Genomic DNA, 17106 nt, shown 5'->3' with positions numbered 1-17106 from the left:
CATCCGGGGGTGCCGCAAGGCCCCGCGGCTCTGCTCCCTCTGCGGGCGAGCGGCTTCCCGAAGCTGGCGGCCGATGGGAGCCGCCCTGCCCCGGCCGCGGGGCTGGGCCGGGGGCCGCGGCCTGCGCAACGCGTGGCTGCCCCGGCCGGACTGCCGGGCCGGCGGGCTCCCGTCCGACTGACTCCCCAAACAGCCAATCGCAAGCCGGGCTTCTGTGGTGACTTCGCCTCCCGCCGATCAAACTGCCCAATCAGCACACAGGAGGTTAACGGATCATCCCGTGCTAACGTCGGCAGTCAAATGAGCCAATCGGCAGAGGGCAGGTTCCTTACCAATGAGATCAAAGAGTCAGCGGAACAGGGACATGCTATTGGTGACTCCACCTATCGGTCATCGCCGCTGAGGCCGGCGGTTGGCCAGCGGGGAGGAGGGGGTGGTTTCCGGGGGCGGGGAAACTATATTAGGGGCGGACAAAGGCGGCGGCGAGGCCGTTCTGCTCGCCGCCATTTTGAGCAGCGGGCTCTGAGGAGCAGCAGTCGCGGCCGGAGCACCTCTTCTCCTCTTCCTCCCTCCACCACCACCATGTCACGGGATCGGTTCCGTAGCCGTGGCGGCGGTGGAGGCGGCTTCCACCGGCGCGGCGGCGGCGGTGGCCGCGGCGGCCCCAACCACGATTTCCGCTCTCCGCCGCCCGGCATGGGCATGGGCCAGAACCGCGGCCCCATGGGGGGCGGCCCGCAGGGCCCGGGCGGCCCGCCGGGCGGAGGCCCGAAGCCCGAGCCTCCGAAGCCGCCCGCGTCGACCTCCGCTCCGCCTTCTTCGTCGTCTTCAGCCGCCGCCACCACGGCGGGGCCTGCCGGCAGCCAGGCCGGCCCGGGAGCGCCTCCGCCGTCCTCGCTGCCCGCGGGGCAGCCGCCGCAGCAGCAGACCCCGGTGTCGGCGCCTTCCTCGGCTCCCTCCGGCCCGGGGGGCAGCCGCAGCCCAAGCCGAGCCCCAGCCCCACCCCAGCCGGCGGCCCTAAGAAAGGACAAGGACAGTCGCCCGGCGGCGGGCCCAAGGGACCGGGCGGCCCCCAGCAGGGGCCCGGCGGGCCGCACAAGGGCGGGCCGGGGCACCGCGGCGGGCCGGGCGGAGAACCGCGCGGCCGCGGGCAGCAGCACCAGGGACAGCAGAGCCTCTCCTCGCAGCAGAGCTCGGCCGGCGGCGGCGGCGGCGGCGAGAAGCTCTCGGACGAGGTGAGTCATGGCCCCCTCCCCCTCCCCGAGCCACAAGATGGCGGCGGCTGCGGCCGGGGACGGCGGTTCCGCGCGCCCTCGCCGCCATCTTGAGGGGAGGAGCGCGGGGCGGGGGGCCCGGGAGAGGGCCAGCCGAGAGGGGCGGTGAAGGCAGCCGGTCTGCGGGGACGCCTAAACATAATGTGCGTGTTCCCTAGGTGCCTAGGCAGCTCCCGACTGCAGCCTGAGGGGTCTGTGGCAGCATGGGTTTGTATTCGCTTGCGGTGCCCTGGAGGTGCTCTGGGCCTCCTGGCGGGAGAAGGCCGCAGCTGGGCGGTTGCAGGCGGTGGGGCTGCACGCAGTGATGGCTCGAACTGGTCTGCTTCTTTGTAGGGATTTAAAGCAAACCTCTCTCTTCTGAGGCGACCCGGGGAGAAGACCTATACTCAGCGTTGCCGCTTGTTTGTTGGGAATTTGCCTGCTGATATAACAGACGAAGACTTTAAAAGACTGTTCGCCAAGTATGGGGAGCCGGGAGAGGTTTTTATCAACAAGGGGAAAGGCTTTGGATTCATTAAATTGGTAGGCTTTCATACTGTACGTCCATCCGTTTGATTCTCTCGAAATAGTAATGTACAACTTGGTTTTCTAAAACTGGATCTTAACCTTTCCTCAGGAATCTAGAGCTCTTGCAGAAATTGCGAAGGCAGAACTGGATGATACCCCCATGAGGGGTCGACAGCTTCGTGTTCGGTTTGCCACACATGCTGCTGCTCTTTCAGTGCGTAATCTTTCACCCTATGTGTCCAACGAGTTGCTGGAGGAAGCTTTTTCCCAGTTTGGTCCAGTGGAAAGAGCTGTTGTGATTGTAGATGATCGAGGTAGATCAACAGGAAAAGGCATTGTTGAATTTGCATCAAAGCCAGCTGCAAGAAAAGCATTTGAACGGTGTACTGAAGGAGTGTTTTTGTTGACAACGTAAGTATTTTGCTGCTTAGGAATTGTAGTTTTAAGCCGAATAAAATTGTCGGCTTCTAGTTTTTCAGAATGGAGATTCTTATGGAAAAATAAAATGAGTATTTTTTTGTTTAGCACTCCTAGGCCAGTTATTGTGGAACCATTGGAACAACTGGATGATGAAGATGGTCTTCCAGAAAAGCTTGCTCAGAAGAATCCGATGTATCAAAAGTAGGCACTATCTTTTGGTATAAAGAGTATATAAATGATGTATGTAGTATTGTCCCTGACTCTGAAGGAGATGGAGTAATTTTTCAGAAACAGGCTTTGAATTTTGAGTAGTATTTTCACTTCCTGGGTTTTTTGGTAGGAGGTTGTTTTTAGATAATGTAACATGCTGATTCGTTCAGTATATTCACTAAGTATTACACAAGCAATTTTCTACATTGTATCACAAAGAAACAGGAAAGCCTGAATAGCAGCCCAGTAACAGATGTTTTCTGGTATATGTAGAAACTCTTGAAAATCAGACTTCAACTGTTTGCTCATCCTGTTGTTGAGAGCTGTCATCTCACTTAAGGCGTATCTCATGTTGATGATCCTGTAGGGAACTTACAAACAGATGTTTATGGTATGAAATAAAGTTGTAACTCATTCCATGATTAATGAGAACTAGTTGCCTATGGATGTGCCTTATGAAGCTGACCACTGGGCATAAAAGAGTAGATAAGAGTCTATAGGATTCTTTTCCTAGGTAGCGGTTTTAGGTTAGGATCTGTATATTAAACCTGTTTGTTGTAGAAATGTTGTATTTTCCCAAATCACAAAAGGGATTGCAAGGGGGAGATCCAGTCAGTCTTGTTTGTATGAGAAAGTGTTCAAAATTACTTGCTTTGATCAAAAACTATGAACAGTTTAGAGGCAGTGTCTTTGAAAACAGTGTAGATTAGTGTAGCATTCCTAAAATGTTAAAATACTTTATATTGCTAATGTATGGAAAGCTTTTGAACTTTCCTAGTTTTGTTCCATTAATTACTGAATCTTAGACTCCAGTTTCTTTATATGACAGCATAAGCTGTTGGCCCTTAGCCATTTTGGAAACTATTTAAGTTAGTGAAGATTATTACTTGCCTTTAACATATAGTGCTTTGGGTAAGTTAGCACTGAAAAAATCTGTCTCTCCATATGCTGTCGTTTTGAGCAGCTGTACCTACTTGGGCAATGGCCTGTCTTGTTTGAGGATTTTGCACCTGGCAGTTGCCAGCAGTGGAATGTCTAAGGAAGAAGTTAAGAACAAGATAAACATGCAGTAGAACTGTAAGTGGGAAGATTTGCTTGGATGCGATAGTGCAGGAGTCTCCATATTTGCTACGGTAGTTGTAGAATTTCTTTATATTAAATGCTGCCATTTAAGGGTGAAAAATGCTGTGCTGTTATCACCGTTCTGTCACAGCAAGTTTTCTATCCCATAGTTGTGAGGTAATATTTTCAGGACTCCTTTGATGTTCTTTGATAGTTCTGCTATTCTGCTTGTGATCTTTTATTGACCTTCAGTTTCCAGGTTTACCCAGTCTGAATGAGCATCTTCCTTTCTGCAGGGAAAGAGAGACTCCTCCCCGTTTTGCTCAGCCTGGCAGTTTTGAATTTGAATATTCCCAGAGGTGGAAATCTTTAGATGAAATGGAAAAACAGCAGAGAGAGCAAGTGGCAAAAAACATGAAAGATGCCAAGGACAAACTTGAAAGTGAGATGGAAGATGCTTATCACGAGCATCAGGCAAACCTCTTGCGTCAAGGTAATTGGCTCTGAATTCTATGTCATCTTTTTGCTTTAAATGCTAGCTTAAATGTATAGCTGTTTAACAGTTTAATGAATAAATTAATGCTTCCTACTGCTAACTGGAGAATTTCAGGCTTAAAAAAGAGCAACTAGTAGTTTTTAAATTTTTATTTAAATTAAATACTGCTAAGAATAGTGACACTCAGAAGGTAGCTGTCTGCCATAGTGCAGATGAGGTTGATCTAATTCAAATCTGAGTTTATATTCGACATGAGTTTGTGAAATAGCTGCTGACAAGCTTCCTTTCTGCAGACCTTATGAGGCGTCAGGAAGAACTGAGACGTATGGAAGAACTCCATAATCAAGAAATGCAGAAACGCAAGGAAATTCAACTGAGGTTGGTTTCGCTTTCATGGGATTTTTTTAATGGTACATTTGTTGTTTTTTTAAGTGACTTATATGAAAGTTTTTATTTTTTCAAGAAACACCATTGCTGCCTCAGTTTGTGTATGAGAAATTGAACTGCAGTGTAAGTTTTTCCTCGAGTATTTGAGCATCATAGAGTATCTTTTTTTGCTTAAGTGTAATCATTCAGTGCCTTTTAAATTGCTTATGCAAGTGATGTTGATGAGAAGTGTTAAACATGTTACACTGCTGAGGTTTAACAGTGTGCTTTGGGATGATCAGGCAGGAGGAGGAGCGTCGCAGGCGGGAAGAGGAAATGATGATACGTCAGCGGGAGATGGAAGAACAAATGAGAAGACAGAGGGAAGAGAATTATAGTAGAATGGGTTACATGGATCCAGTAAGTGAAATCATTATGTTGTTTGGATACATTACCATGTTCAGGGATTTTTTGATGTATTTTCAAGATTGACGCATTTTGCTTCCTTTAGGTTAGATCATGTGATGTCTTTGTGTAGGTGAAATGGTAGTAGTTGGCTGTACATGTGCTTTATCTCCTGAAAGGTATGGATTTCAGTAGTTGATTTTCCGTGCTAAAAGTTGTTTCTTCTGTGCAGAGGGAGAGAGACATGAGAATGGGTGGTGCCACCACAATGAACATGGGAGGTAAAGAATTTTTAAATGATTGCTTTATGTGGGTAACTTAGAAATTGTCGGAATATGATTATGTATTTCTCTTTCTTAGATCCTTATGCTTCTGCAGCCCAGAAATTTCCACCTCTTGGAGGTGGTGGCGGCATAGGTTATGAAGCTAATCCAGGAGTTGGCCAAGCAGCCATGAGTGGTTCTATGATGGGAAGTGACATGGTAATGTATCCTGTGGTGGCTTTAGTTTAGCACAAGGGAAATGTTGTGGTTGGGAATTGAGTTCTCTACCAGTGTTCGGATGGTTGTGTAAATTTCACTGTTAACTGCTGACTTTCTTGTCAGGTGTTTAACACGAAGACTAGTGTGGCAGTATGTAGTACTAGCTTAGTTCTTAACCATTATGGTAGTTTACACAGTCGGAAGTTGTTTGTAAGTGAATTCAAATGTGCTGTTAAGCATATTTGCAATTAACTCTGACTTTATTGGACTTTGGAAATTCTGCGTCACTGTTAGGCTTGGAAGGATTTTTTATAAATTCTAGAGAATCTGACAAATTTCATAATTAAAAGACATACCTAGTAGCTTTTCAGTAATTTGACGTTCTGTATTTATGGACGAGAGATTTTTGTTCTCCTTTCCAATGTGTAACACTGCATTTATTTTGGCCCTTCCAAGCCTAGTTAGGATTTGATGCATGTTGGTATGGGTATGCTGTTAATTCAAAAATCTGCGCTCATGTCTATTTCAGCAGCAGATTAACTTAAGTAATCAATGGTAAACAGCATATCACTTATTCTGTATGCTGATGTTTGCCACAGAAGAGCAGAAATGCTGTTTTTTAGCTTTAGGCATGTTCCAGTGATCCTTGACTGTAGCCATTTTGTGGTTCCTATCTCACAAAGGAATGATAGCCCGTTCTTGTTTTCCTGTGTTGGGCATGACTATATAGGTAGTTTGTTAAAGCTATGGCATATCTCATGTTCTGAGGTATGTTTCCAAACTGTACTATTTTTGGCACACTATATGTGTGAATGGGCTCTGAGCCTGCTTGGTGTTATCACACTGAAGCAATATGGATGTAGATTAAAGAAATGCTTAATGGGTAGGATGGAAATCTGTGTTGGCTTAGGTGGCGATATTAGTGTGCTTTCACCCTCCTGAAAGGGTGTACACTCTGTAACACAAGCTGAACTAAATGATTTTTGGGTGGGTTTAGGCCTCTGGCTTAATGTGGTGAGCTACCATAGTAGCTTGTCGGGTATCTTCCGGGTTTTTTTTTGGGAACCATATCTTCGGAATGATAACTTTGCAGAGCATCATTGATTCAGTAGACAGTGCCGTTGGCCTTAATGTATCTATATAATCTACTGATATTTAAGCAGTTCCTAAGTTTCCTGTGAACAGTTAGGCAGTCTGTGGTGAATGCTGTGTACATTTTTCTCCTGAAAATCATGGTACAGGTGCATGCTGAACTTGTGTAATACTTAAAAAAGTGTTATGGTCAAAAGGTGTGACAGTAAGATGGTTTAACTGCCTTGAGTTTCTTAGGATGGGGATCTCTGCCACACAGTGCTGTCACAGTTACTGGGCTGATATCTTTTAAACAGAATTGGAGATAAGCTTAAGCTGCCATGAATTAGGCAGAAAGAACTGAGGTAATCTTTCTGAAATTCCTTTCTTGGAAGGATTGAAACTGACTTTCAGAAGTCAAGAACTTGAAGTGTGAATTTTCAGTTGCAGATACTTTTTGTAACAAACAACCTACCATTGTTCTGTTACTCGGTAGTGGAAAACTTGCTTGAAATGAAAGTTTAAAGCTGTCTTTGACTTTATAATTTGTCAGTTCTGTAGATTGAATGTTGATCACACCTACTGGTACAGTAACTGAATGAAGTACATGCAACTAGAAGTACTAGTAAAAAATACCTGAAGTCTCTGCTTTATTGCAGGGTAATTTAGCTTTTACATCTTGGTGTGAAACCTTTCAATGCTGTGAAGTTGTGAATTTTCCAAGAGCTTGTGGTGAAGGTGGGGTGGGAAGGGAGATATTGACTGGATGCACACAACCCTTTGTGCATAGTTCTAAGTTGAAACACTGAACAAATAGTAGTTCTTTGAACAAGTTTTGCATATTATACAGCAGCAGTTCCGGAGTACGTGGGATTTTAAGAAATGCAAGTCTTTTGATCGAGCAATTGCGTTGGTTAGGTAAATCATTGGTCATTAGCTTTTTTCACATTTTTTTTTCTTCTTGCAATCCAGTAGTGCTCACAATCAGTTTTGGTTACTGCCTAAGGCCTCTGCAGTTTAGTCAGCAGACCGTAGTCTTAACCCCATCTTGAAAAGCACATGGTCTCTATTGCAGCACATGCCATTAACTGGTGAGTAGGCATTCTGTTTACAATGACATTTTATGAATGTCAGCTCATACTTCAGTGAACTGAAGATACGTTCTCTGGCTAGGCTTATTTGGAAATGACAGTGGTGTAATCTAAGCTTTTACTGCACTAAAGGTGAGAAGTTTGCAAGCTATTTGCATTAACTTGGTTGAAAATTGCTAGAGCTCATTTGGAAAAGTTGTTAATTCACATCTGCACTAATGCTTACATTTCTAGCACTGCAGGGAGGATCTGTTCTTTGTAACAGATGTATGAGAATGCATCAAGTGGGAACATACCTCAAGGCATGTATTACAATAAACTAATTTTTAAATTACCCTTTTTTCCTTTCTATGTTCCCGGTACCTGTGGATCGGCTCAATGGTGATTGTATCGACGAACCTTGACTACGGAACCTTCTAAAAATATATACTTAACACACATGGACATCAACTACATATAATGAACTGTTAATTCTGTTCCAATAGCGTCCTGAACGCTTTGGGCAGGGAGGTGCGGGGCCTGTGGGTGGCCAGGGTCCTAGAGGAATGGGGCCTGGAACACCAACAGGATATGGTAGAGGGAGAGAAGAATATGAAGGCCCAAACAAAAAGCCCCGATTTTAGATGTGACCTGTAGTTTCATTCCAGTTTGTTTTTGTCTGTCTTGTTTAGACACCAACTTTTTAATTCTTGCATTTTAGTAAGAAAGCTACGTTTTTATGGATGTTAGAAACTTACTGACCTAATATTTGTAAGTGGTCTGTTGGGCAAGTACAATTTAATTATGTAATGCAGTGTTTCAAAACAAATTTAGCTGTTTTTTTGATGTATAACGTCCCTAACTTGATGGCAGTGTACCTTGTGCCACTGAATTCCCAAAGTGTACCAACTTTTTTTTACTGTGCTTCAAATAAATAGAAAACTAAATGTAGTAACTCTTCTTGCCATTCGTGGTTAAACATACGAGGCTAAATACCACACCTTCTGCAGTAAACCAAGAGTCTTGAGTAGAGGTCAAACTAGACCAGGGTGTGGAACTGTAGAGAAGAGTGAGATCTCTTCCCGTAATGCCTCTAGCTAAAGATTGGGTCAAATAGCATCCTAACTCTCCAGGAGGTGCCGATTTTTTGAGCATTAATTGTGCTGCAGTAAGGAAGCAAATGGAAATCTTGCAAGTGCTGTAAGATACAATAATTAAAGCTACACTGCAAGCAGTGCAGTATGTAATGAATTTCATATTTTAGCTATGGATAATGGGTGGTGGGGTGGTAGCACTTGCCACCTTGGCAGTTACTGCTTGGAATCTTTTAAAGACTTTAAGCAGAAGATTAGCAATGGTTATTTTAAAATAAATTCATAGAATTACTTGTATTGGCTGACTTCCTAACTAAAGGATTGTTAATGTGATATTTATGTGCTGTTAAGCTGTCTGAGATTACAGGATCTGGCCTTGCTCCGTATTGTATACTTACCTGAAATTGCTTGGCAAAAAGACCAGAAGTGTTACTTGAGTGATTGAGGTTAACTTGCTTATGTCCTCATGCTAATTGCGTGGACTAATTTGCATAGTTCAGAATACAATCATTTGTATTATGGGGACTGCAGGAACTATTCTTAAATCGTGTAGCTGGTGGGCAAATCCTAAAAACCTGTATGTAAAATACAGAAATTAGCTTGCTTGCATGATGGTTATCACTCTTTTATTATCAATGTTTGGAGATAATGCATCAAAAGTAGTATCTGAATCTGGAGTTTAATAGTTAATACTACATAGTACAAATAAACTCCCTTTAAGGTTCTTTTGTAGAAGATTTGATGAATTCGTTAGCTTGCTGTTCATTTTATTAAGCCCCAGAAGAATTTCAAAGCATTCTGGACTCATTGATAAGGTAGTTGCTTTGGTTATTATTCCATTGTACCAGATAAGCTGGGAACGTGACTTCCCAGTGTAAAATACCTTGGTGTTAATGCAGGATACGTCAACCTGCTTGGCACAAAGTAGGTAAACTTATTTTGGCTGTACCTTCACAGATTCCCCAACTACTGAGCATTCTGTGAGTAGCTTTAATCGTCCAGAGATCTTTCCATTCCTTGTGCTAAGCATTGGCTAATTCTAAATTCTCTGCTAAATTTCCTCTGCGGTTAAAACTTTTGTGTCAGATTGCAGTATTTTAGAGTGCAGATGATCCCTCTTGAAGTACTCACTGTAAGTGCTGTTAAATGAAAAAATAGCATGTTGTGAAATGCTGATACCAGGTAACACTGACTTGGAATGTTAAGCGCACTAAATAGCGACTCAGCTTGTTTGGTGAATGCTTCTTATTTTCCCAGAAAAGTTAGGGGGTTGATAACATGCTACAACAATGAATTGCTATTCAGGAAATTCCGAATTGGCAGTTCCTAAACTGCAGACCAAGTATTTGGGAGTACTTGTATTGGATACTTAGTTTAAAAATCAGCCGTACCGATGCAATTTGCTTTATTGAAGTAGTATTAAACAATGCATATGTTTTCTGGAGGGTGTTCATGGGACACCCGCAAAAGGTGAAGGTGTCTGACATGGGGAATTCTGAACGTAAACATTAAATTAATTTTTTTCAGTTTATTTTTCAGATTACATGTCATTCTTTATTAAAGAGATGCTGGTGCATATCCTAAAGTATGTTCTTTTGTAGTTCTGTAACTTGGAAGAGTGAAGGATGCTGATGTCCTTGTACCTTACAGAGGTTGTCTTTTGGTACCCCTGTTTTGTACGTAAGCTACTGTTGCTAGGTATGAAAACTAGCTGAGTTGCAAAACCATGATTAGTAAATATATTGAAAGATTTGGCAGTTTTCAAAACATCTGAAAGTTTGGTTAAATCTAGCTTTGTCGTAGCTGCATAAGCAGAATTTCTAAAACAAGTTCTGCTTTGAGTTGCATGTATTAAACAGGCATACAATTAACTAGCCAACTTCTTTTCAAGACCTTTTAAAGGTGGTGTCTTAAAAGCTGGCAAACATGTCAACTTTAAAATCTGATAAAGTTGCTAAATGTGGGAGGCGAGAAAGTTCCTTTGAGCTGTTCCTATGAGGTTTTGGACTTTTTTCATAAAATCAGCTTGATATAATTGAATCTTTAAAACCATTTAGAAAAGTGCTTTGTTGGTCAGACCTGTTTTTGGATGGTCTGGATCACATGAAACATTTTTGTACTGGACTTGGAGGACATTGGCTGTTGCAATTTAGCTTGCTTTATCAAAATTGAGCCCATTTTGACACTTGGATCTCTAAAAACTGCAGCATGTAGAAACTGGTATCGTTATACATATCTTCACGCTTTCTCAGAAATGAATACAGAATAATCTTATCTTCTGGTGTAGACACATTACACTAATCATTTATACAGCTGATGAGAAACTGAAACTGCTTTTGAGATTTTGTGGTATTTTTGTGGTAGAAAAATTCTTGGCTTCTCCTTGGCAACCATTTACTGTGGCAGCAAGTTTTTGCTGGAGTTTGAGACTGCAATTTACACTTAAAACTAGTGGCCTGCTACATAACTGCACTTAGCCAGCATTTCTGCAGTTCATAACTGTGAGGAACGTAGTACCACAAATGGCAATGGACATTAGGACCCGGATGTAGTATTCCTGCTTGCTCCAAGATTCTCATTGCCGACTGCATACAGGTAGGTAACAAGCAATATAATATAACTTGGTGACTTTCTATGTAATCTTATACTGTGGGTATTCTGACATCACACTTCTGACTATGGAATTACAGTGCAGCACTCTTGATACCTGTATGTTAAGCTTGCATCAAAGCTGCGTGGTTTTCGGTTTTAAGCTTTGTCTTGTTCAGAGTCAATAAGCAACTTACTGTGATTCTTAGATAAGTATTTTCAGACCCGATTCCTTTGTACATATGACTCGGCTTGTGTGGATTTTTCTTAGTTCCGATGTAACGAAGATATTCTTGGAATGAGCTCTGTGGGGAAGAGGGAATGTGATCTTACGCTCACTTCACTAGTCAACTAGGTGCTATATCAGTGCCTAGCAAAGGACTGTTTAAACTTTCTGTAGTGACAAAATGGCCCATCTGCAGCACATCCCTTTGTAGAGTCTTGGCTCAGTAGGAAATGCGTTAGTAATCGCTGCTCTAGCCTTGTGTGCACTACGTGATAGTCACTTAAAGCTTGCTAATACAGTCAGCTTTGAGACTGCTGTGGAATATTTTTGAGGACATACAAATGAGTGCTTGAATGAATATCCCTGTGAGTAGTTTCATAGAGCTTATTGGACATTTCAGTTGTCTTTATTTTAATCTTTGATTGACAAGCATAATACATTCCTCTGCCTTTAATTGACAGTCATGAGATTCTGTATTTCTGCCTCGTAGAGTCATCTTGATAGTGTAATGCTCAATTTCATTTTTCATCAGTCTTGGGGATGTAATTCTAAACTCTTCATTACTAGAAATACTGAATGTAGTGTTTCAGGATTAACATGCTTATATTTCCAGACATCCAGACACGCTGATCTCCAGCTCTTTTGCATTAGCTCTTGAACCTGAATTTCAAGGTCCCTTGTTTCAGCACATGATCTAGCTCTTCTCTGATGTTCAGTTTATTTCAGAGGTGTTGTAACGTGTTTTTCTGCTTGTTCTGCAAAGTTCTGCTTTGCATACTTGTTTCTGGTATTATTGTCACATTTGGACCCTTCTGTGTTATCTTCCAGGCAAGACTCTTGCTGGTGAACAGAGGATCTGCTGGACAGCCTTGCCCTCTGCTGTAGCTATCTTTTCATGTTCCATTGAAAGCTTAAAGTAGCAGCTGCACCTTAAGATCATAATAACAGGTCTTTGGTTACACCACAGTGAGTGTAGCCGAACTCTAGCTAGTCAAGCAGTGACACCACTTGTCACAAAGACAGTTTGGCTTTTCGTGATGGCTTACTCTCACCTGTGACTAGAATTCAGTAGCAAAACTGATGGCAGTATGTGTACTGTCGTGTAGCAAAACTGAATTATTAGTCTTTAAACCAGCGCTCAGAACTGACTAGTTTTTCCAGTGTGCTCTGAATACTTGACTTGACCTGCAGGAATGTCGTGGAGGGGTTATTGGCACATCTGCCTTGTTCTACGTACTTGAACTAGCAGGTTTTTGACACTCTTGGAGCAAGCAATTTGTGACTGAACCATGGGTCTCATACAAACTCTGACTGTCTGCAGTAATGAAACTTGGTGTGGTAGCTAACTTAAAAGCAAATAGTCATGTCTGCTCTAAGTCAGTCTGTAACAAGTGGGTACAAGTAATGACATTAAAGTGCTTGCATTGTGTTTCATCTTGGTTTTATCTGTGTGTGAAATACACTTTTTCTCAAAAGCTTATCTGAAGCTCAGAAGTGTGGTGTCAGAATACATATGCGTACCTGCTAGGCCCTCAGATCCAGATACTGGTGCTGTCAGGAGAGAGCACAGCATAGCGTGTATGGGGGCTTTACTGTAACATTAAGCATACAAAGTGTTGATTTGCTTGCAGTTTTCCCCATAGCTAAACACTGAGGCCTGTGAGTAGTTTTAGGACTCGAGCAGTAATGGGGTTGCATGTCTCTGTTAATCATTGCCAGCTGCAGTGACATGATCAGGAAGGCCAGTGTTTGTTCCATTATGTTAAATGAGGGTAAGCATGTTGGAAAGGATGCATAAAAAGTATGCTGTTCTGGGTAATTACTTGGCTTCTTCCACTACTAGCAAGTTTGGAATCAGCTAATTAGCTTCAGATTTTTTTTTTCTCTCTATACCAGCTAGTGGGGCTGTTAAATAGCTGCTTACTGGAAAAGGAAAAAAAGGGAGGATTGGCCTTCTCCCACCTCTGTCATTGCTGCTAGATAATGATTGACACGTTAGGACTTGGCTGTGCAATCCCGCAGTGGTCTGTGAATACCCCATCTCTATAAATGTTGCTTCTGAACACCAGTACTGAAGAGCTAACTGGGGAGGGTTGGGAGGAGTGTGGCTATAAGTGAATCTGGAGTGTTAAAAGGATGCACAAAGATATAGTATCCCTTATGCATGGTGTTTGTTGCTATGGCATAGAAAACAAAACGTGCATACTCTACTTCTGCTCCTGAGGGCCATGATAAAACCCAGGTGGTGGGTTTGAGACTAAACTTGAACTTCGCCCTGCCTGGTCAGATCCCATTGTGACCATGGTGTGATTTGCCTCCCAACTAGAGGTGTGCACAGAACCTTGTACTACATCCCTAGCTGCTGACCATTGCGGTTTGCCCTCAACTTAGCTATAGTAAAAGGGTGGGTCTTCAGAAGGGAAGAATCTGTTGCTGAGAATAAAAGCAGTAGACTGACAACGCTAACCTCTAGTGTCTTCCTTTGGCTTTTGAAGCACTTCTAGGACTATTGAACCTGAGGGCTGCTAGGAGTCAGGGGCATTGCACTCCTTCATGAAGGGGAAGAAAGGGCATTACTACAGGAGACAAACTAGGGTAAAATAGTTGAAGTAGCTTGACAAAATTGTTAATGCCTTCACATAAGGGATAGTATACCTCTGGCTGCAATCAAACTTCATTGTACTCAGACTGGTGATTTACGGTTTGTGCTCAGACAAGGTGCAGTTCTTCAACTACCTGCATATTCCTTCATCTCTTTACAAGTGTTCAGGCTAGCCTATTTCTGCCCCTTATTCTTCCACTTAATATTTTGGAATAATTTGTAAATTCCCCCTCGTAACTAATCAGTCCATGTATCTTAAAAACCTTATTTTTAAGTTAGTTTTGAAATGGTCAGAATTTTCTGTGTATTACTATAATAACTTCAGTTGTTATCCTTTAGGTGAAGATGAAAGCTGAGTGAAACCGGAGTGCTCATCCATGGGAAGTAAGCATAACTTCTGGTCTTGTTCTGAATGGGTGAAATAATAAAGGCTTCTGGACACTTGATGTTCAGTCACCGAGTACCTTTAAATTGGTGAATATTGAGAAATGGGTACGAGTGAATACATGAAATGTGTAGGGTAGAACTTAGTACCTGCTGTCAAGCTGTGGGGTTGAGCACCCAGATTCCATGTGGGCTTCATATCTTGACAGCAGTGGTTAAAAATACCTTTCTAGATGTGGGTTTGTACAAAAGACTTCAAAATCGCTGTGGGTATAACTTCTGAATATTTTTCCAGTTCAGGAGCCGAGCATGAGCACATCCAGCATGATGCCCAGTGATATGTGGAGGGACCAAGACAACAAGTGAACAAGTAAGTAGTTGGTGTCCTTAAACTGCTGTCAGAGCTCGGTAGCCCATCACCCTGTGATGTATTATGTAGTTCCTGTCTGAAACTTGCCCTTGATTAATCTCAATTTTATATAAAACTTCTGAATCTTTCTTTTGTAGACCCAAGATATAACCATTGTTTGAGGCATTTGATCCTGCAGGGCTGAAAAAAACCCTCTGTCCTCTGAATGCTATAGGTGGTCAAACAAGAAATAACCATTTCTACATTCAGGCTCCAGCAAACGGGGTGGGTGATTGTCAGCAAGGAAAAAGGGGAACAATAGAGCAGCTGCTTCTCGAACGTTAATCCAACTAAAAGTTGTTAAAAAGCTACTTTCCTGAAATATTTTAATGAACGTTGAACTTTCAAAATAACCCAGAGTATAAATTAGCACATACAAGACCACAAGCAGATAGCGATTCAGGGAAATAAACTAACTTGCAGAGCTGGAATTAATGAAATTTTCCCTCTAATTTACCACTTAAACTACAAGGGGGAACTTCAGATATTTAAAATCTTGTGTGAGGAGGACCTTAACTCAGGAGTGATGGGTAAGTAACAGCTTAGATATGCCACAACTGAACCTGTAAGACGTGAAGCCACGGAGATTCAATTGGTGAATTCCTATTGAATCGTGTGTGATTTGTCACCGCTGCTCTTGTTTCTAGGGTAGTAAAACACAAAGCTGTTTCAGGTCTTTGAAATGGATGAAGTAGATGAAAATGTGAATGCCATTCATTTAATCTCAAGTCTGACATGAGAACTTACGATCCCAGAGAACATTTGAGAGGTGCATGGCCTGTTGTGATGCACCGATTCCCTTTCCATGTCATTAGGTGTGATTTCTGCTGGCGTTTTTAACATTCTTGCTAACTGTGTGCTTCGCACTTGCAGAAGAAGATGAAGTCCGAATGCAGTGAAGAGGAGCCAGGAACATACAATTTTTAAAAATAAAATATTTAAATTTTTTTATAAATGACTTCTGTTTTATTCCAGAGTATTCAATGAGTAAGCAATCTGTTCGGCATAATGTGGTATGGATGAATTTGAGAAACACTGCCACAGATGAGGCTGTAGAAGGGGACACACAACGTGCTTGGAGTGCTGGAGTGAGAAGGGCTTGGGTCGTCAGATCCTGCTCTATACTGTGACAAGCACGTGAAGGATAACCACTCATAACCCATAAAAAACTGACAAATACCTAATACAGTATTTTTTCCTGCTGGGATTGTGCCATGGGCTTCCTCTTGTAGTTAAAATGCTCCAGTTTTCAGGCTAGCTGTGTTCCTGACCACTGTGCAGCCATAGGTGCTTTTGCTAAATGAATAGCTTGATATTTTTTTTTTATGTATTACACTTGCACCTCAGGTGCTTTAAATATTTCTGGAAGTTTCACCCATTCCTTCCCCCGTCTTGAGTCCTGTGTACTGCTGTATTCTTAGATCATAGAATTCTAAATGTTTATGTGTGCCTGATTGGTTTTTCATAGTTTTCTTGGTGATGACTGTAGTAATTAAGTCTGAGATGCCAAAGTTAGAGTTCTTTGGAAGCCAGAAAAGTCCTGGTTTTAGCTCTTGCAGCACAAATTGCCATGGTTCATATTGCTTCATTTGATTCTTTGGACAGCTGTACTGTGCACATACATAGTTCATGCTGTCATTTATTAAATGTAATCCTTTGTTTAAATATCAAGTAGTTTAATGTGTTAAGATACGCCAGCGGTAGGCTCTGTTCATACAGCTGTGTTGTAACAAGGTTTTCCCCTACAGCGGCATGAGGAGTCACGGACATTTGGCTGGGAACTGCCTTGCCAGACTACAAAGATCCACATAAATTGGATTTAATGTGGCAAAGTCGTATGAAATACTTGAGACCTGTCTGGGTGTCCGGTGGTGCAGGATGAGTGCCTGGCTGGAACACAACTCGCCTGTGCTTTAAATCCCAGCCAGGGATATGTTTTGCTGTGGCTGAAATGCTGTTTGTTCACTTCCCTCTCAGAAAGTTTCGTTAACAAAACGGTAACGTTGGTCAGAACTGCTGTAGCTGCATTTCTCACCTTGACTCGATTATTTTATAGCAGTAAGCGTTAGCTGAGCGGCCTCGGTGCCCATCCCGACTCCCCTGGCGTGGCGGGGCTGGTCAGGCGAGAGCAGCCGCCCTTGGGCGGTCGGGCCTGTGGCCTCACCCCAGTTGGGAGCATCACTGGTGCTGGGGCAGAGCGAAGGGACTGCGGCGGCAGCGGGGGGGCAGGGGTGCTTCACAGCGGCCCAGCGGGTTTATGGTAGAGAAGCTGCATTAAAAGCTGCTGAGTGCTGCTTTTTGCTTTTTTTCATGCAATCAAGCGATGGGGTACAGGATGATCTGAGGTATTTCACACTGATTTGACTTCTTTATGGTATTGTCCAGATTCTGAAAAGGCTTCAGTGAGAAGAGGTTTTGTGGTTCCTCAATAGCCGCACT

General features: G+C 42.9%; 1 protein-coding gene across 1 annotated transcript; it reads left to right on the top strand.

Moving 5' to 3' along the window:
- Nucleotides 1-519: 519 nt before the first annotated feature.
- Nucleotides 520-15622, top strand: SFPQ (splicing factor proline and glutamine rich). The gene is given in 13 exon segments (XM_050910033.1): nt 520-970; nt 973-1235; nt 1608-1796; nt 1891-2192; nt 2307-2402; nt 3770-3966; nt 4263-4347; nt 4638-4755; nt 4973-5021; nt 5101-5222; nt 14214-14258; nt 14554-14628; nt 15541-15622. Coding segments are annotated over 11 exon segments (1830 nt in total). The 5' UTR covers nt 520-582; the 3' UTR covers nt 14235-14258; nt 14554-14628; nt 15541-15622.
- Nucleotides 15623-17106: the final 1484 nt, after the last annotated feature.

The sequence above is a fragment of the Gymnogyps californianus genome, chromosome 22, assembly GCF_018139145.2.
Source record: "Gymnogyps californianus isolate 813 chromosome 22, ASM1813914v2, whole genome shotgun sequence".
In the NCBI taxonomy this organism is placed as follows: domain Eukaryota; kingdom Metazoa; phylum Chordata; class Aves; order Accipitriformes; family Cathartidae; genus Gymnogyps; species Gymnogyps californianus.
Note: the sequence above shows the minus strand (reverse complement) of the source record. Positions and strands in the feature narration are given on the sequence as shown.